The sequence below is a fragment of the Cryptotermes secundus genome, unplaced genomic scaffold, assembly GCF_002891405.2.
Source record: "Cryptotermes secundus unplaced genomic scaffold, Csec_1.0 scaffold43, whole genome shotgun sequence".
NCBI lineage: Eukaryota > Metazoa > Arthropoda > Insecta > Blattodea > Kalotermitidae > Cryptotermes > Cryptotermes secundus.
Genome location: NW_019723298.1, coordinates 126,824 through 148,331, shown reverse-complemented (window position 1 = coordinate 148,331; position 21,508 = coordinate 126,824). Strand labels below are relative to the sequence as shown.

General features: G+C 39.8%; 1 protein-coding gene across 1 annotated transcript in view; it reads right to left on the bottom strand.

Annotated features, from left to right (window-relative positions):
* LOC111861637 (coatomer subunit delta) overlaps positions 1 to 11,966 on the bottom strand; it is a 31,193-nt gene extending 19,227 nt beyond the window's left edge. Inside the window, exons 1-4 of the mRNA XM_023846366.2 lie at positions 11,825 to 11,966; positions 8,291 to 8,330; positions 6,366 to 6,589; positions 4,126 to 4,305 (exon numbers count right to left, since the gene is read on the bottom strand). Of these exons, the coding sequence (XP_023702134.1) occupies positions 4,126 to 4,305; positions 6,366 to 6,589; positions 8,291 to 8,330; positions 11,825 to 11,827 (447 nt within the window). The 5' untranslated portion in view covers positions 11,828 to 11,966. The remainder of the gene's footprint in view (positions 1 to 4,125; positions 4,306 to 6,365; positions 6,590 to 8,290; positions 8,331 to 11,824) is intronic.
* Positions 11,967 to 21,508: the final 9,542 nt, after the last annotated feature.

The following is a 21,508-nucleotide window of genomic DNA, read 5'->3' as shown; positions in this document are numbered from 1 at the left end:
TGGCCGAATGACACCTATATGTGCCGCAGGACACACATGCTCTCTTTGGGAGTGCAGACAGTTTGACCTTGGGTTTGAAACCAAAACAGTGTCAGTGTGACTATCATATTGAAGTGACTGTGAACTGAAACTGTGAAGTGACGCAGTTCAAATTCGCGTACAGTAATATTATTGTATATAGTGTGATTATATATACAATATCACCAAGGATCAAAGCTGAATGTCACAAGGCAAATATCACGGTCAGTGACGTTTCTCGGGGGAGGCCAAGGTTACCTGGGGCCCAAATGAGTCGACTGGAGGTGAAACATTCACAACACTGGCCAACCAAAGGGAAACAAAGACGTCGTGTGTTTCGCTAAATAAGAAAAGCAGGAGCACGCTCTTCTATTGTAAAAAGTGCAATGTCGCTTTGCATGAGGTGGACCGCGCGTCAGAGTGTATCGTAAACTGTGAAGTGACGCAGTTCAAACTCGTGTACAGTCTGAACAAAATATTATTGTATATAGTGTGATTATATTTACAATATCACCATGATTCAAGGTTGAAGAAAAAACAACGGGTAAGTCCTTTGGAATTTCGTAACATATATAATAAAGATTATATGTTGCAATTCATGACAAAATAATCACAGTTAATTTTCGTTTGTAAAAATTGCTCTTTTGTGTATTTGCAGAAAATTTTATTGTCTTTCAGGTTGTAATGCCGTAGAATTTCGGCAAGGGTTTTGTAACTTTCAAGTATTAAGTTATCTTGGGTTCACAGTTAGAAAGGTTAGACAAAGGGTTAATGTTTGAAGTAGAATGCAGGAAGTAGCAACATAAGTGATAAATCGTCACATTGCTTAGTACTGCTGATTTACGCGGAACAGACCGCTGTACGGAAAAAGACAGAGAGCAGACTCAGTGAGACCGCCTAAGGAGATCCAACCCTCCCTACCGAGATGATCAACCAGGATGGACCTTTGGGGGCGAATTCGCTCTAATTAAGGGGCGGAGCTTACCCCAAAGACAGGAGTCAGCAGAGAAAAAGTTATAAAGAAGCTGACACAATTGGAGGAGGGATCAATCTATACACATCAATCGATCAATCTATATCAATCAATCTATTCATGTATCTGAGTGCACAAATGTTAAGTTAGCCAGCCAGAGGCCAGGAGGGCCAGACCAAGTGAGGGGACACCATCAGCTTCCTACACCAAGTAAGTCGAACTGTTCATATCAGTCATGGATATAAAGTGAGATATTATTAAAGTGCCATGTTACATGGTTAGGGCAGAGAGAGTAGGCCCTGAGTATGAACCACGACGAGAGCTAAGATGGTGAACCCGAGTGTGTGTTTATCTGAACTACAATGTGTACGTAACCGGCCACTGTTGGCCATGAAAATGAAATGTATATAAAGTGAATATATTAGTAGATGAAAGTAGACCAAGTAAGGGGGATACGTGTGTTAATGACTTACCCCACAGTCACACCCTCTATTTCCCCGATCTCCTGTACCTCCCAGGTTAGAGATATCATGAACTCACAGCCAAGAGGTAGCTAACGAGACAAGTCCCAAGCACTTAGCCTTGCAACTGGCCATTCCCAAAGGGCGCAACAGCATGGATGGCGGAAGAGGTGGATAGAATCTTCCACGCCCCCTTCACGCCATAACACAGGTTGTTTTTAGTTTGTATTTCTAGGTTGCATAGAACGGAAAATATGGATTTTTTTTTCTGAAAGTTTGCAGTGTTAATTAATTAGGGCGATTTAAATATCGGCCACAGAGGGCTGCCGGCAATGTAAAAGTCCGTACGTTAAAGGTTAAAGGCTGCTTTCAGATGGCACTGAGTAGTACTAGTATTGTTGTGTACCAGAGTAGTTGTGAAACAGTGTCCTACATCCAGAAGTGTATATCAGTGTTGTAACTAAATATCAGCCTAGAAGGGCTGATTCATGTAATATCATGTAGTGCTACTGATAATAAATTAAGTTCATTGTTTTCACTAGTGTAGTGTGACCCAGTGACTTCTTTGGTGAACCCTTTTTCGTTGGAGAAAGGCCTGCTAAGCCCTGAGTGGAATCCCCCAAGCTCGCACCCTAAACATTATTCCTGTTTCCGTCAACACATCCTTCCGATATTTCTACCGTGGTTTTAAGATCACATGGTGCTCAACTATGGACAAGGAGTGAGTGGGAGGATGAAGACAAAGAGAAGAACGGTTAGAAAGAGTCGCCCCATGGGTGGCTTCATTACGTGTGGCTACGCAAAATGAAAACGGCTAAAAAGTTGCATCCTCAATAAGGGGCAGTGTCAAGAGTGGCTACTAGAGAGAAAATAGAAAAACAGTTAAAACGTTCACCAGGCTACTATGGTAACGAAGTTCAAAGGATACAATTAAAAAAAGGAAAGGAGTTCTGAGCAGAACTCACAAAGCCTAATTTCCTGTCCTACAGATTACCATAACAGAAAACATCTGTGAAAGATCTAAGACCACACATTTCATTACCCTCAATTATGGGTATTAGTGTTTCTTCCTCATCTCAAAATCATGCATCTACAGTGTTGTTACTACAGACTGTAGGTAATTAAAAAGTATGATATAAATTTTCAGGTGTTTATGACAGATTGTGGTCTTCTGGGTTGACACCCTGCAGTTTTGTATACAAATACCAACATTAACAGAGGGTCATGCTGCCTCCGTCATTAAGGCTGAAGTGAGAAGAGAATGAATGAAGTCAGATAATATGGGCAGGTTGTAAGGGGGTGGTTACTCAGATATGTGGGAGGAGATGGAACCTGGCCCAAGCTAACAAGAACACTGATCAGGAAAATATGATACTAGGGTAGCTCCAACAGCATAAGATACATGCCAAGAAGAGTATTATCTTCTGGGATATGTAATTGATATGTAGTTGACAGCCAGCAGATGTTTCAGAAGAACATAGCACCTACAACTTCCTGGTCAAGGTTTGCCACCTGCTTTCATGCCCGTATATGGCTTGTCTTAATTAACCCTTAAGATATAGGCGATATGTTCTTCCAAAATGTTGGTTAACTTTCAATGGACCACACAGAAGATAGAAGAACACCTCAAATCCTACATCAGTATCAAGTTCCATGAAACTCAGGCAAATGGCTAAAAACTGAAATGGGGAACACAGATAGCAAGATGGTCTCATAAGTCTACTTTCTATCCATAAGACTAAAAAGGCATATTACGAACACAAAAGAAGAAACTACATTAAGCTCTCATTAATCCAAACTGAAATATGAAAAATGCTGTTCACAGCTGAGTAAAAGTAAAATAAACCTATCCCTGTAACAGGCCGTGAAGGCCCATAGGGTTGACATTGAGGGTCCCACATTATCTACGCAATCGGCTCATAGATGGCAGTAAGGTTGTCAGTCTTATATGCTGGCCACACTTTACTCCCCAGGAAAATTTAATTAATTTCTGGTACTCATTTCTGTTAGAGGCTGAGTCGACTCCAGGACCATAGTGTGGCCAGAAGGATTAGGTTAATTGAAAAAATCCAATGATTTCATAGGGACTTGAACCCGCGACCTTCCGGCTTGTAGCATTGTGCCTCAATCAACTTTGCTACCACGTGCCTCCTGTTCACAGATGAGTACATACTTTAAAGACACAAGGCACTGAGGAGGGCAGATGAGTCACTTGTCTGTTCAGATAAAACTTGACAGTTTCTTCAAACCTATATTATTGCATTTAAAAGAACTACAACTTTGGAGCCTTCTGTCAGTGAATAAATGTATTGTCTTTTTACAGTTTTTAAATAAAAGCTCTACATTGATATTTTTTCATTTCCATCGGCACCATTTATATCATCAAATTTTCCATTTGTTTCCGTTCTAAGTTTCTTTTTTGTCTTTTGCGGCTACCTTTTGCTCACTAATCCAGATTATTGTTTAATCTGGATGACCTCCCACAAATTAACCAGGATTAGCAAAGGGTCACTGTATTGCAAGAGCATCAAGAAACGTAATGATAAAAACACACATGCACCCTGATCAAATGCCAGAAGGTCCTCTGTCAGATTGCAATACTAAATGGATTAATAACATGCTAGATTTTATTTCCCTTAAGATTTATTACTATTGACAACAGTGGTAGCTTACCTGTCTAACTGCTTGATAAACTTTCTCTTCATGTGAATCCATTTCAACAAATGTCCTGATCTGTGCCAGATTAACACTTTCTCGGTATCCCAATGCTACAATCTCATCAAATGCAAAGATCAAGTTGAAAGCATTATCTGATATTTCAGACTCCTCCATGCTTCGACAATATTCTGGAATCTAAAAAAGGATTACCTTACTGTACAGTATGACAGAATTTTAAAGCAGATTATAATTATGTAATATACAAAAATTTAGCTGGTCTGTTTCTATATACAGAGTTTGTCCAGAAAGTAATGCAATTTGTTTTTCCTGCTGCTCCTCCTGGTCGCAGTGTGTTCGGACCGGTTGGGAAAGGGGGGGGGGGGGACTCTTAGCTTCACAACACTTCCAAGTTCAGTCTGCCCTGAGCTCTGGGAGCGTCAGGATTGCTGTTTCCGTGAACCTCCTGTTAGTGCCTGTGTCGCGACATGCAATGGAGAAAGCTATCGAACAACGTTACACGAACAAGTTCTGTGCTAAACTGAACAAAAGCCTCACCGACACCCACCAAATGATTCAGGAAGCCTACAGGGACTCTGTTCTCTCCTATTCTCAAGTCTCAAAGTGGTTGAAGTTGTTTAAAAATGGCTGGGAAGAGGTGGAGGATGACCCCCGCTCTGGACGGCCGTCAACCAGCAAAAGTTACAAAAATGTGTCTCGTGCTTGTGATCTTTTAAGTACCGATTGTCAAATCAGTGTTCGGATGATAGCAGAGACCCTCAGTATTCCGAATACCACTGTGCATGACATCGTTATCGACAATTTGCACATGCGGAAAGCGTGTGCCAAGTTGGTCCCCAAATTGTTGACTGACGACCACAAGAACCGAGTGACGATCACAAGTGAACTTTTGGAACACATGCAAAACAAACCCGATTTTTTTGGACAATGTCATTACCAGCGACAAAACATGGGCCTTCGAGTACGACCCAGAGACAAAGCGCCAAAGTTCTGAATGGCACACCTGGGAGTCCCCTCATCCCAAAAAGGCAAGAATGAGCAAATTGAAAGTGAAAACCATGCTCATTGTCTTCTTCAATGCCGAGGGTGTGGTCCACAAAGAATTCATACCCCAAGGGCAGACAGTCAACGCTACCTACTACATGGAAGTGCTTGACAGATTAAGAAACAGGATCGTCCACACTCGAAAGGAGATCGCTGCTACCTGGCAGCTGCACCACGACAACGCTCCCAGCCACACCGCTCTGCACGTCCGGGAGTTTCTGGCCAAGCACAGCTTGGCAACTTTTTTTTTTTTTTTTTGCGAACTTAATTGCATTACTTTCTGGACAAAACCTGGATTTACAGTTTATTTAACAATTCTGAGAGTATGACAGACTATGTGGTATGGAATGATAAGATGACCAATGAGTAATGAATTGAAAAGGATACAGAATAAAGTCTTCATGGCCTCTTTGAAAGTACTATCTTGGCATTTGTTTGGAAGGACTGAGGAAAGCCACAAGAAATCTCAGACTGGTCCTAGCTAAGAACTGAACTAAGTACCTCCTAAATACAAGTCAAAAGCATTATTGCCTTACCCAGCTTGCTGATTCCCGTTTCTTACCATGGCTCTAACAGAGAATACTCTTGCCAGTATGCACAGTAACCACATCAATTCAGTGATGTGCAAGTAACGCAACAGAGTTTCTGAATGTGATCTGAATACTCAGTTCCAATATATAATTTTTAATTACATGAGCAAACATCAATATCTTAATTTGGGTGTTACTTCTTTAAAGTTTTAGTTACTCTATGTTGTGATGATGAAGAGAAATGTAACAATATTCCCACCAAAGAAACAGGTACTTATGCCTGTATACTTATACACTATTAAAACCATTTCTCAACGAAATTGAAAATAATTTACTGTATTACTTAATTTAAAATTAAATCACATCATTTTATAATATGAAAGTCCAGTTTCAGAATTAATGGCAGATATACTTTGAAACTGTTAATGAATGGCGAAGGTGGGTATGATAAATAATCATTCACTCTTAAAATAAATAAATATTTACATAAACTGAAGGGATCTGAAAGAAGTTCTGAGATGATTGGACCTAAATGTGTTACAAAAAATTCAGGAACCTGAAGGCAACTAGCACAGCTGAAATACATACTCGTACTAATGGAAATAGCATGACCTAGACCGAAAATATTTTCCTGTTACCACACAATAACAGCTATTAACTAACCACTCGGGAGAAGAGTCTTAATGTCTCCAAGTCCTCTAAAATGTTACTGGCCTTCGTTGTTATGAGCAACATATACAGCTTCTCAAGGGGCTGATAAACATATCGCACCGACTCTGTTTCCACAAATGTATGCTGCTTTCCTGTTGACATCAGTTTTGGGAATGCAGACAACAGCCCCTCTATCCGAGCCTTTGTCATCTCCACAAACTGGCGAGAAACAATTGCTGGAAAGCAATTTGAAAGATTATTATATACAAGTAATCTTCAGTGGCACAACAATGGCAAAGTCCATTCTGATGAAAAAGGTTAGAATGTAGACATAATTTTATACCTTGTTATGTATGGGTATCAAACTTTGTCTTGATGTCTGAAGATATAATACAGATTGGGAATATATGAGGACAGGGTACTGAGGAGAATATTCAGATCTAACAAAAAGAGAAAGATGGATGCATAAGAACCTTTATAATTTGTATTCTACCTCTCATATTTTAGCGCCATTAAATAACAATACAATAAGTGGGGCTCATGGAGGAAACGTCTGGGCCACATATTGAACCATCCAGCCATCATCCTACAGTATCCTCAAAGGTCTTCCCTGGTTCCTTGATCGATGTGGTTTGTTATTTTTTGTTTTTTAGGTCTCTTTCTTTGCATTCTGAAAATATACTGAATCCAACAGTTTCTGCATTTTCCAAATTCTGCCCAACTAGTTATGTTTTAACATTTTTGTATGCCTATATTTCTTTTATGTTCCACTCAGGTGTACCTCACAATTTCATATCAGCAGCTATAAATCTGGCAATGTCTTTTGCTTTCGCTATCCAGCATTCACTCCCACACAGAAGTGTGAATAAATTACACATTAAGAAGTCTGCTGAAAGGAAATGAGAAGGAGATCTAATAACTAGAAATGAAATTATGACAGAAGAAGGAATTCAATAGTTACTAGAGCTGGAAGATAAATGTTTATAATGATCTGGCCATGTAAAAAGAATGGATCGAACAAGGACACCAAGAAGGGCATTACAGTTTTGAGAAAAAAATCTACCTGGTGACCCAGAACAAGCTGGTCTGGTAAGGTACTGGAAGGCACCAAGAAGAAATGAAACAGCTAGCAAGAAATCAAACTGGAAAGACTGTGAGAAGAAAGAAAAGATGGGACACTTTCCACTCATCAACCCATGTAAAATGGAAACAATAACAAAAGATGAGAGTAATCATAATTTCAACAAAACTGAGGTTAGCTTCTTTTAAGATTCTCTAATGTCAACCAATGACAAGCAAATCAATCCAACCCCTCCTGTGGTCAAGATACATGCATGCTTCTTATTAATGCTATGTTGTATTCTGTAAACTAATGTGAAGAATTCTGTCACAAGTTGTGAACAAATTAAAACTATTATCCTGGTACCACATACCTTCACACAAAAAGAAAATAATGAATCACAGATATAACATATTTATATTGAAAAAAATCTCTACCTAAATAATTATTCAAAACTGAAGTCCAAACATGTATGCACCAACTGACTGACTGACTGACTGACTGACTGACTGACTGACTGACTGACAAACTGACTGACTGACTGACTGACTGATGCTGAGCTGAGCCCTTCTTCAGAAGGTGCAAGTCACTCAGTAACTCAAGAATTTCCCAACATTTTATAGAGCCTGAAAGTTCATTACTGTGTTCACAAGAGCCCTCAACTGGTCCCTATTCTAAGCCAGATCAATTCAGTCCATACCACTCCAACCTGTCTCTCTAAGATCCATTTCCAATATTTATGCACACAAATTCCAAAACAATAAATGAACTGAGATAAGCCCTACATGGAAAATGAAACAACATTTTCATTATGTGCAGGATTTATTGCAACAGAAATAATAAATGCTTTCAGTCTCAAATTGCTTGAAGTACTCACTTTTCCCAGTTTTTGTACAAACTGCAGCTGCGATAAGAACCTAGAATAGAAACAGTATAAGACATTTATTTAATCAAGGATTTGTAAGGGAATTTAACAATATTTACAATCTCTTTATTTGACCATCACAACACAGCAAATGTAGAACTTCAAGGACAATGCTCAGTATAGTTCTGCTATATGTTTCGGCCACAAGTGGCCATCATCAGGCAAACACACTTCAACAAACATACACCACTGAACTGCAGTATGTAAAATCTGATACAATGTTATAAATCATTTAAGTTAATTTGCACAAGAATACAATAAGTAGGTTATTTAAAACAATAACAAGTCATATATAAAATTAAAATTTTATTGATGTTCAATAACATCGAAACGGTCGTTGGTTTTACTTTTCATACATTTCTGTCGATGAATAGTAAATTCGAGTTTCTTATAAAATTGTGTACAAGGTTCAATAATGTTGTGAATTAATTAATCTGAAAATAATATAAAAGAAATAGTATTAAGTTTGTTAAAAATGATATAGTTTGATACTTAAAATGTAGTATATAGTACGTACTATTACTTACGGAATAGTTGGGGCTTCATCATAAGGAGAATTGTACGTATTGTATGGAAAGTAATCAACGACTGATTTGGTGGTGTAGGGTATAGTCAAGGTAAGGGAGGGAGGGGGAGAAGGTAGGAATGCGGAAGTGATGTATGGTGGGTGGGGGGCAGGGAGAGGGTATAGCTGTATATTATATTTTGTGTATTTCAATTACTAAGTCGTAAATGGGGTTAAATATTTCTGTAAAATTATCATTAAGTTGTAAACATTGCTTGCTAATTTCATAAATGTAAACTCTTTCATATGTGTCTAAAGTTCGGCCTTTCTTGCCAATATATAAAACTTCTAATGTATTGTCAATCGTACTGTACTCATGCATGGTGTCTAATATGTGTTGGACAAATTAATTAATTAATGATAACAAAAAAGATTTATATAATCTTAGTGGGGTGTACAAACTACAATGTTCCGACTGTCCTCTAAAATATATAGGACAAACTGGACGAACCTTTAATGTCAGATTTAAGGAACACATACGTGACATAAAAAATAACGGACAAAGTTCCAAATTTGCCCAACACATATTAGACACCATGCATGAGTACAGTACGATTGACAATACATTAGAAGTTTTATATATTGGCAAGAAAGGCCGAAATTTAGACACATATGAAAGAGTTTACATTTATGAAATTAGCAAGCAATGTTTACAACTTAATGATAATTTTACAGAAATATTTAACCCCATTTACGACTTAGTAATTGAAATACACAAAATATAATATACAGCTATACCCTCTCCCTGCCCCCACCCACCATACATCACTTCCGCATTCCTACCTTCTCCCCCTCCCTCCCTTACCTTGACTATACCCTACACCACCAAATCAGTCGTTGATTACTTTCCATACAATACGTACAATTCTCCTTATGATGAAGCCCCAACTATTCCGTAAGTAATAGTACGTACTATATACTACATTTTAAGTATCAAACTATATCATTTTTAACAAACTTAATACTATTTCTTTTATATTATTTTCAGATTAATTAATTCACAACATTATTGAACCTTCTACACAATTTTATAAGAAACTCAAATTTACTATTCATCGACAGAAATGTATGAAAAGTAAAACCAACGACCGATTCGATGTTATTAAACATCAATACAATTTTAATTTTATATATGACTTGTTATTGTTTTAAATAACCTACTTACTGTATTCTTGTGCAAATTAACTTAAATGGTTTATAACATTGTATCAAATTTTACGTACTGCAGTTCAATGGTGTACGTTTGTTGAAGTGTGTTTGCCTGATGATGGCCACTTGTGGCCAAAATATGTAGCAGAACTATACTGAGCATTGTCCTTGAAGTTCTATATTTGCTGTGTTGTGACGGTCAAATAAAGAGGTTGTATATACTGTAACATGGCAGGATGCATGAAATTAAAATTATAAGGAATTTAACAACCATCACCATATACAAACCAAATGAGATATACTGCAAGCTCATTCACTTCTATAGAAAATTCATCCCATCAGGATGCACTATATTTGTAGTATGGTGAGGATTCCAAGTCCTAATTATTAATTTTAATTACATAGACTTTATAATGACATGAAAATAAATTCCTTATTTATAATGTTGTATTTTAGCGTCCTGTTGCACTGATTTTTGTCCATAATATGTATGCAGTGTCCATCTTTTAGTGCACTCAATTTCACTTGTTATTTCACAACATGTTTCGGCACTATAGTGCCATCATCAGGTGCTCCATTTACGTTAATCTATTTCATTGCTTGCCATTATGTCATTGTAAAATTTAAAAAGTATTTAAAAATGTTCGTCAATTATAATAAATATTTATATACTAAAAACGTGTTAAGATTATTTATCTTATCTGTCCCAATTCTAACACCGCGCATAGTTCCACCACTATGGGAGTCGTTCCTCTTACTCTCAGTGTATATCGTGTCTCGTGCTGTGTTTTCCCTGTTTGGTTGCGGGTGTTATTTATAATTACTGAAGCCTCACACAAAACTTATCCTATAAGCAAACTACCTACCTACAGTTTATGCTATAACATATAAATCCACAATATTGTATTGCAGCACCCTGTTGCACTGTGTATTCCAATTTTAGCACTCTCTCCCTGCAACCTAGGCTCTTCCTATTAATTTAACACTACATGTTTTAGCCTAACCAGCAATCATTGGTTGTATAAGACTGTAGATGAAAACTACTGCTCTGTTGTTATGCTGTAATTTTTTGCATTTTATGAGTAATGTAAAATGCTTAAGGGTAACAGACCAGGAGTTTTCATCTACAATCTTATACACCTCATGATGGCCAGTTAGGAAATAAAATGTAGTGTTAAATAAATAAGAAACAAAGAGCCTCCGAAATCTGAATTTTAATACATGGACAAGGCTGCAGAGAGATAGTGAACTGTGCGTGTTAAAATTTGAATAAAAATCCACAATACTTTGCAAGTACTATCATAGTAAGGACGTATGTGCATATTTAATATGAGAAAGCTTTGACGGAAATACACTACAACCTTGCCTTCATTACCATAAATAGTGACATAAATACTGATTTTAATTCTTGGGCTAGACTTAATCGAACTCATTTTAACAGTTACAGAACTCTGAGGAGAAATATTTTCGGTGATGTAATTACGTGTAATCCGGCATAAGTTAACCGACGTTTCGGAGAAATGTACTGTTTCCGTCTTCGGGCTCAAAGAGTAAGTCACGCTGTTAACCAGCAGGAAGGTGTTTCCTCGACCATGCATATGGAGAAACAATGTTCCCCTGAAATGTCAGTAAACCTCTGTCCAACTACACGTCGGTACAACCCAGCAGAGATCTGGGATGTGACTGAGACCATTAAAGAAAGACTGTTAGCAGCTTTTAGAAACTGTTCGCAATAATATTCAGAACTCGGTCATAATTGTAACAATACTCACCATAGTGGCTCATTTATTGTCACAAACTTACATATACTAACAATACGCCTACACCATTCACTCCTCACACTCTTTACACTTACACCACCTGCAAATTAGTGCTGGTGACGTGGGATCGTAGGATTAAACACAGGCTAAACGTAGAGATACGCACCTCGAAGTTAAAGTCTGACAACGTAACCGACGCGAAGCCACGGTTGCATTAGCCTGCCATCTAATTTGTAGTCATCAGGCTATTGCTGCCATGTGCCACAGCCACTGCCGAGAGCTCAGTCGGTAACAAAGATAGACAACTAGCCATTATGCAAGTCTATGTGTGCTAGGTCTCCCGAATCCTAAATACACAGAACGACAATGAATAATTTTGCAATAACGATGTGTTATATTGCAGCGGTTCTTACACCGTTTTTAGAAATATGTGTACCATCTTACTTACTTACTTACGTAATAGAGCTAAGCTCTTCTTGAGGCGGCGCCAATTCTGCAGCTACTCAAGAATTTCCTAGCATTTTATGGAACCCGAAAGTTCATTACTGCGTTCACAAGAGCCTTCCACTGGTCTATATCCTGAGTCAGATCAATCCAATCCATCCCATCTATCTCTCTAAGGTCCATTTTAATATTGTCCACCTACCTATGCCTCGGTCTTCCCAGTTGTCTCTTTCCTTCTGGCTTTCCCACCAATATCCTATATGCATTCCTCCTCTCCCCCATTCGTGCTACATGCCCTGCTCACCTCATCCTCCTTGACTTCATCATTCTAATTATACTTGGAGAAGAGTACAAGTTATGAAGCTCCTGATTATGCAGTTTTCCCTCACCTCCTGTCGCTTCATATCTCTTGGGTCCAAATATTCTCCTCAACACCCTGTTCTCAAACACCCTCAGTCTATGTTCCTCCCTTAGGCCGGCTCACACCAAGGAAACTGGCAACCGCAACGCAATCGCGATTTCCGAAAAGTGTTATCAGCCAGAGTTGAACACATGTTAGTAAATGGCGCAGCGCAAATTGAGGAAACGGCAACGCAACTCTAGGAGAGACTGAGAAACTCTTTGTCCAGGCAACGGAGCATGCCAGTCTTCACACGATCGAGTTCGATTGAGTTGCCGCGGGGATTCCTAGGAATCAGTTGTTCTGTAACGCGCTGCTGTGATTCGTTTGTCTGTCAAGATGGCACGAAAAGTTGACGAAGCTTCAAATTTTGTTCTTGTGCAGTTAATTGAGCAAGAGCCTGGCGTATATGACAAACGCCATCCAGACTATGCCAGGCGGGACAAAGTAGATTTGGTGTGGGAAATAAAATTTCTCATGAGATGAAGGACTTGTGACTTGGCTGGGGGTTTGTATTACTTTTTTTTCCTTGGCACTACAGCCACAGTGGGCCTAGCCCTACCTCCATGAACTCCGTTCACTTCGGTTTTTCTAGATCTTACACATACGGTAGGACTCCTTGGGCGAGTGATCAGCTCGTCGCAAGGCCTTTACCTGTAGACAAACACAGAAAAACGCACACAAACATCCATGGCCTTAGTAGGATTCGAATCCACGATCCCGGTTTCCAAGCGAGCGAAGACAGTGCATGCCTTAGACCGCTCGGCTACCGTGACCGGCTGGAGTTTTGTATTACTTTCCTTTAATAAAATATTGCGTAATAAAATCGGTTCATTCTTTTTTAATAATCCTGTATTTTATAACCAAAACTTATAATAGGATGAAAATACAGAATATGTCTGTGAAAACAATATAAACAAATACTACAACATGACCCATGCTTTGTGATAAAAATCAGCAGTTGGGTTAGTCCTCATCCTTTACATTTATCAGCTGAATTCAATTATGTAACTCCACCGAGACGGAATTGCTCCTGCTGGTTTAAGAAGTAATCAGCCAGTTGATTTCGCAGGCGCTGTGCCCTCGACAATCTTTGCCTTCCATCATCATAATTTAAAACATGTTGACTTGATTGATTGAATAATTTTCAGCTCCTTCGGAAAATAGCCCTTCCCGAATTCTGATGAAATTGTGGGGGATAACTGATGCTTTGATGACTGAATTCACAGTTTCTTCTTTGCAGCACATTGGCCCCTCAAATATATTGAACTTGGCTGTTAGAATACCAAATGCACATTCTTCAATTTTTCGTGCGCGAGAGAGTCTGTAATTAAATATACGTCTTTTATTAGTCAGCATTCTTCTAGGGTAAGGTCTCATTAAATTTATTTTCAATTGAAATGCTTCATCTGCTACGAAGTAGTAGGGAAAATTTCGCCGCTCTCTTCCAACGGTAGGGAAGTTGGAAATGGGATATGAAGTTCTTCCTTCTCCAGCATCTCTCCGAGAGTATAGGCCATAAATACAGACCCATCGCTGTTCTTGCCGAAATCTCCGATATGACAGTATTAAATAGGACATCGGAGTTTGGACATGCCAGTAGTATTACCGAAAAATAGCCCTTGTAGTTGTAGTATAGTGATCCCGTTTTAGGAAAGCATTTTATGCGGACATGTTTCCCATCTATTGAACCTATGCAATTTGACAAGTTCCAAAGATCAAGGTATCTTTGACAATGTTTTTCCATTTCAATTCGCTCGTTGGTGGCATAGACAGGGGTTGTAATATCGTCCATATTGCAGATGTAATGTCTGCTATTATGGCAGAAATTATTCTGTCCCCTCATAAACTGAAAACGTAATGCTGCGAAACTGTTGCCCGTAACCAAGTACCTGAAAACAAAAACAACTAATCAGGACCACAGTTGCATTAGTGAAATAGTTGGTGCTTTATTTGTAGTTTGCTTTAAACCGTCTGAATTGTTTCACACTGGATGTTTGTCAGATCCGTTTATTTCTTTTCAGTCGCAGCCTGTAAAGAGAGGTGGAAACATATAAGAAGAGTATTCGTCCGCCGTTTGCATGATAAGACACCTTCTGGGTCGCCTGCTACTAAAAAAGTCCATATTATCTTCATGATGCAATGCAGTTCATGATTCCTTACATAAAGAAAAATAGACGCCAGGAAGGCAATTTGGTAGCTCCGCACATCGAAGAAGATACATCATTCTATGGAGAAAAAGAAGAAGACACTCAGATGAACGAAGCATCGAATGAAAACGTGCCGGAAAATATCACACCATCGGAGAGCCCTACCGTGATACAAGCGTACTGTCAGAGAAACCAAAATGATTCTAGGCAGACGTTATTTGGTAAACGATGTCAGCTAACCGCCTTGGATCCGATTAATAAGAGTTTCATGAACTACATGAAGCAATAAATACAGTCGAAAACTCCAGACCCAGATGCAGAACATTTACACAGCCTACACCCAGACGTGAAATCGATTACTGCTAAGCAGAAACGCACGTTTAACATCAGAGCTCTGAATTTAATGGATTAGCTGTTAGAAGGCGCAGTGACCAGCAGTCTTTCACAGGATTGAGCGAGACATCCATTTCTTATCCTACGACACCTCTTCAAGAAGAACAGAAGCTCCAGTCAGTGTGTGGGATTATCGATGTTCTAAAAGACTACCACGTAAATCTGTAACAATTGTATATATTAAATTGTATAAACTGAATGTACAGAATAGATGCGAAGCTATGTGCAATGTCAAAAGTTGGCTGGCCCTGAAAAGGGCAGTTTGTTCCACCGTGAATGCGCTGGTAGAATTTTCTCCTTTGTAGTAGACAAGTCTTTACGGCCAATCAGCTAGTTTTTCCGGCCGGTAACTTGGTGCTGCGTGCGTCTGTAGGAACAGCGGCCTACGGCGCGTTTGCTGGAGAGTTGCGGCAACTACGTTAGCTGCCTGGTCGCAGAGCGAGGTTGCTGGAGAGTTGCAGCAGCTGTATTTGTCTCAGGAAAGAGCTGATAACTCTGATGGCTGAATGTGATCACTGAAGACCGCGAGCTTTGGGCTCCGATTTTATACCATGCTTGCTGGGCGGCGATTAAACTTGCAGTTGCGATTGTGAGCGCTGATCGGCTAGCGCATGTGATGATACACAGGTGGGCTAGACATCGAGTGCTGTATAAATACGAGTGTTGATAGCAACGTGCGGCAGGTCCGCGAATTGCACATGGCATTCAAAATTCCATACGTATATGATTACACAACAAACTTATGCAGACAACAAGCAGAAGTAATACAAAATCATGATAATGAGAATGTTCGCAACATCGGACAAGGCGAAGCCCGCAACAGAAAGTATCAGAGGCTTAAACTTGGCGGCGGTCAGGCATACGACCATTCAAGTGACTAGACTGCCGTGGTAGCAAATAATACTAGAAATGGGGCATAATCTGCTGTACAATGCCTGGATTGACAAAGGCCTTGTAATTATTGTACATAGAAATAGTAATTAAGACTAGAATTAAATTGTAAATATATGTCAATACTGACAATGGACTGACTAAGACTGACAAATGACAGACCCGACCTCTTGTCGGAGAGGGCGCCCCTAATGGACAGGACAGCAACTTTCACAAAGACTAAAACCTCTGGTCATGAGCTGCAGCTGGGGCTCGACACCAAGACAGACAGGCTGACTGACAGTCAGTTGCAACATTACTTTGACTTTGACTAACGTGCTGCAATGTGATATATGACTAGGAGTGAGTGCTGTCTGTTAGACCGGCGAAACCGCGTGTTAGTTAGTTGGATGTTCCCACAAGTGTTAACTTACTGGGAAAAGGAATAGCGGGAATGAGGAAACGTCGACCCTCATTTAAATGGCACAGATGACAAAACTTGACTGTAACAAATAATATAAAGGACAAATTTCTAGCAGTGGTATTGTATTTGTTTAGAGGTCTGTAGAATTTGTATATCGGTAAAAATTTTAACTTTCCTTACCTTAGAGTAATCAGTAGTCTTCCTCCTGCATACACAGCTGTACGAAAATTTGTATCTCGTCTTCGAATTTGAGATCTTACAAGATCCACTAATAAAGAATAACTTTCAGTGCTCGTTTTGTAAAATGATTTGAACAGGTTTGTACAATACTTCCATCCTAACCGAATCATAGGCTTTCTTAAAGTCTATGAATAACTGATGTACTCTTATTCTATTCCCATTTTCACCAGTTATCTGACGAATGCAAAAGAACTGATCAGTAGTTGATCTGTTATGTCAAAACCCACACTGATGATCCCCAATAGTTTCATCTATGTATGGACTTAACATTTAGACAAGAATTGTTATGCCGCAACTTCGAGACTGAAAATCAAAATCATTGCCTAAATATTACGGAGCGTTTCACAGTAATTAGAGCAGTGATGGCCACACATAGGCTGTGGAACGCGCTCAACAAACACCTTAGTCAGCGGAGACGCGTAATCGCTCCACTTTGTAAGTGGCATTTGTAAGCCACTGGAGTACCACGAAATTACAAAATGCAAAGAGGGAGGCGCCGCGATTACCCGCGAGGAGTCGAATTTAGCCAATGGGAATTCACCACTCTAGAGATTTAGGACATAGGGAGGAGTAACTTCCCTCCTTTGTCAGTTGCAGTGTCAGCAAGTCGATAGTATAAATCACTGAATCACTGAGACCCGAAAAATCAATCTAAAAACGTAATATTCAGCAATCAGCCGGAAGCTCTGTTCGACATGGGTACTTTAACCGTCCTCCCTTGAGGCTTCTTGCCCACAAGTTGGTTGCCACCCTTTCTTACCGTCCGTCTTGTTCGCCTTACGTTCGGCGTCACTTTGACTGCCCTACCTGGTGCTGCCTCTGTTGAAGTTGTTGGGGCGTGGCTGGTTCCAGCTTGACCAGGCTCCACCGCTTCTTCCGGCTCCACCGCTTCCTCCTTCCTTTGCTGATTACGGGGGTTGGAATTTCAGGATAGGACCTGATGTTATGGGCGCCAGCAAACAGCTAGGTGCGGTTTGCGATTCATTATAAAGGAGGGAAGGCGTGAGTGGGTGGAAGCTGGCGATGGGTTTGACTAGCTCCTGGCGATGAGTCTCTCCTCAGGTCGGCTACGGGTCAGGCTCGGACAAGTGAGGGTTGAAGCACTTCTAACCAACACGATGCACTGTACCACTAGAACACTTTATTGTTTTCTTACAGTCACTCGGCGGTATACATCCACACAATCAGACTTAGTTTCGGCTTCCAAGCAGCCGGTGTTGCACTTGCTCAAATTACCCAATCAGGTCGACTTACCACCGTCCGCTTATGGATTAAGCTAGATCTCTTTTATGTTATGGTCAAATTTTGCACTTCTAAGAATCATTTAACTTAACCAGCAAGTATAATCTTGGAGTTTGCCTCCGCCGAGTTCGAAAGTTTGTAGCAGACTCTAAATCTTAAACTGGACTCTCTGCCGAGCCAGAGGTCCTAACTACGTTGTATCCGCCTATTCTCCTCTCCTGCTAATTTCCCTGATAGTCTGTTTCAAATGAGGGGAGTTGGCTAAATTTTTGGTTCCGGCCAATGACCGATTGTTTTAGAGGGGGTTTTGGCCTAGAATGCCAAACGGCGAAATTGACAGCGATGCAACTTATGAGGTGTCGCTAATGATCTCCCGGCACTCCCACTTTTGACTTACGGCTGGTAGGAACTGTCACTTCTCTAATTCTCAAAGTGACTTGCCGCTGTAAGTCAAATTCTCAATTTCTAAAGAAACTCAGTGGGGTTCCTTGAAGTATCATTTCTGCCCTTCTGGAAAACAACACCAGATGCTTGGACGCAGGGACTAGCAGATGTCCTTGTCCGCGCAAGTTCGGTCTATCTGCTCATCGCCTACTGCTTGTTCTGACTGTGTGTCTTAAACCTATGTTTCTTCGTAATTCTTATTGTCTATGTAATGCCGCTAAGGTTACGTACATGTAGATATAGTTTTTGGGTAAAATTGGAATAATAGTAGCTAGACCGTAAGATTAAGAAACAGCCANTAAGTGAAACCAACTTCATATAGCCATGAACATTAAGTGTAACAGTGATAATTGTAAAGTGTAAAACCACAGGGAAAGATAGGCTAACTAGATTGACTAGGTTCATTCAAGATACCGAGGCGTAGAATACCCGCCAGTAGGGTGACAGGAGGTAGAACCAATGATGACTGCAGGTCCATTATCCAGTGTAGTACAACCGACGAACGTCGGTAAGAGTGCATATAGATGTATATAGTGACATAGAGAAATAGAATAGGATAGACATGCGTGTGAGTTTACTTTAACCTAGCAATTCCTTAAGTGTTACCCTCTTCCTTGACGACTCCAGGACCTCCCAACGCCCCGGCGAATTACGAGTTAAGCCAGGACAGTGACGCAAGCTATGATAAGTTTACTAGATTTCTTGAAAATAACAAGATGGTGGCAGCATACTAAACAGGGTGACAGAGCGGGATATTTCCACGCCCTCTGTCGCCACGGCATAAGAGAGGTGTAGCAGCGGCTTAAGAGAGGTACAGTGGCGGAAGCGGTGGAGGTACCTCCACCCCCCTTCACGCCATAACAGTCTACTTTATAAGCAACTGAAATAAAAAGAAGGGGGGGAGGGAAAGGATTTCAATGGTGCGGTTACAGTACTACAAGATGGTGGATGGCGACACTTATCTGCGTCTCTATTTCAAGTAAGTCTCTTTGCTCATATTAGCCATGTTACTTAAAATTCAGTGTTGTTGTGAACTTGAAGTCCAGTCTCCAGTGTGCCCTACGAGCGCCAGGGTAGAATAGGGTAGAAATTGTGTAGCGAGTGACAGGCAATGGAGGGAAGCAACAGTCTCACGTCATCACCCCCGAGAGGGAAATTAGAATAGGAGTAACGGAACGGTGTTATGTAAACTGGCCGAAGTCGGCCTCACTTTATTGTAAATAACAATGTAAATTGATCAGTGTAATTAGGGTAGGGTGTACACAGGGAGTTTTGATTCACCCCGCCACAACCACCCGTCCCAGACCGATCCAGAGCGATCCTGGCCCAAGCGAAGTCAGAACTGACCCAGGCAGTCAACGGCAGCCGGAAGCAGCGAACATCTTAACTGAAAGAGTGGCGACTGAGTAGATTAGTTTTATTTTATCAGCCCCCCCCCCTTGGCATAACAAGAATATTGGATACAATTTTGTAGATGTTGATAGCAGTGATATTTCCCGATAATTTCTACAGTCTGTTTTACCACCCTTCTTGAGAATTGGTACAATAATAGACACATTTTTTCTTATGCCGGATGGAATTAATTAGCTTGTGGATCTTAGAACATAATATTTAGCCTCCTGCTTGAATAAATTCTGCGGAATTTGATCACTACCTGGCGATTTATATCTTTTCAATTTTGCCATAGTAATTTCAACCTCAAAAGGGCTAGGACAAGGTACTAACGGCTCAGCTGTATGTATTTCTGTCCGCCTAACATCATTGATCTTATGTACATTCAATGTATCCATACGTACATGGATATGAAGTAAATAAATATATAACACAGTAGTTCTTCCACCTATTCAAAATGTTGTGGGAATCTGCAAGGAGATCATCATTCTCATCCTTCACTAAGTTACTTCTAGTTTGTTAAACTCTCTCAAAGTCATTTATTCCTCTATACAGGTCTCTTAATATTCTTGTTCTTACTGTTCATTGCAAGCTCAACAATTGTGTCTTTCAGATATTCCATATTTTTCTTCCTGAAATGCCTACTGGTTTCACGTCATATTTTTCAGAGTATCCCCATTTATTTTGCTTGGATCCTGTAACCACTGCAATTTCGCTTGTTTTGTTTGGTCTAATAATCTTGAGCATCCTTCATCGAATCATGGCTTACGCTTCTTCAGTTCATAATAACCTAGACTCTCCTTGGCAGAAAGTCTCGTTCCCAACGTTTTTTTTAATGTCTTCCCTTCCTACTTTGGCATCGAAATCTCCTAACAAAATTTTCACATGGTACTTCAGGTATTTATCAAATACATGTTCTAGTTCTCCATGGAACCTATGCTTCATATCAATTTTATGCTGCTGGTTTTCAGGGGCTTGTGAAGCGATGGGATAAGTGCCTCAGCGCACAGGGAAATTATATTGAGAAACAAAAGCATTTTTCAAACCATCCATTTGTAATTTACTTACTGATTTACCCTTATATATACACACAACAAGCCATCATAAAATAAACGTTCTCAGTTATGTACTCGTATACAATGTCTGTAATTAAAATAAATCTACAAGAACATAAAACCATATACTGAATTATATAATAAAACAATATACCAATTACAAATCTCAATCTATGGTTTAAAACAATCTATTTGTACTTGTTGCTACTAAAAACTCTCTTATTCTTACTTCAGTCAACAACTTCGCAACAAGTATATCGTTTTCATAAGTTTCACACTCCTTCTCGATCACAATTATCCAATCATATTCCTAATTATTTACTTTGTAAACATTTGCACATACGATGTAAACAACATTCCTCTTATGGAGCAGGAGCAACAAAAAGGGCAAAAATCTAAATCTATATTTCCAACAATAATATTCCTCTACGGTGAGGAGCTCTTGCCCAATTAACTCCACACAAAACCTTTGGCATGTTCATCAATTTTTCGTGCCATCTTAAAAAACAAACGAATCACTGCTGTGCGTTACAGAACAGTTGATTTCTAAGAGTTCACGCGGCATCTCAATCGAACTTAATCGTGTGAAGACTGGCATGCTCCGTTGCCTGGAAATTGAGTTTCGCAGTTTCGCCGCAAGTT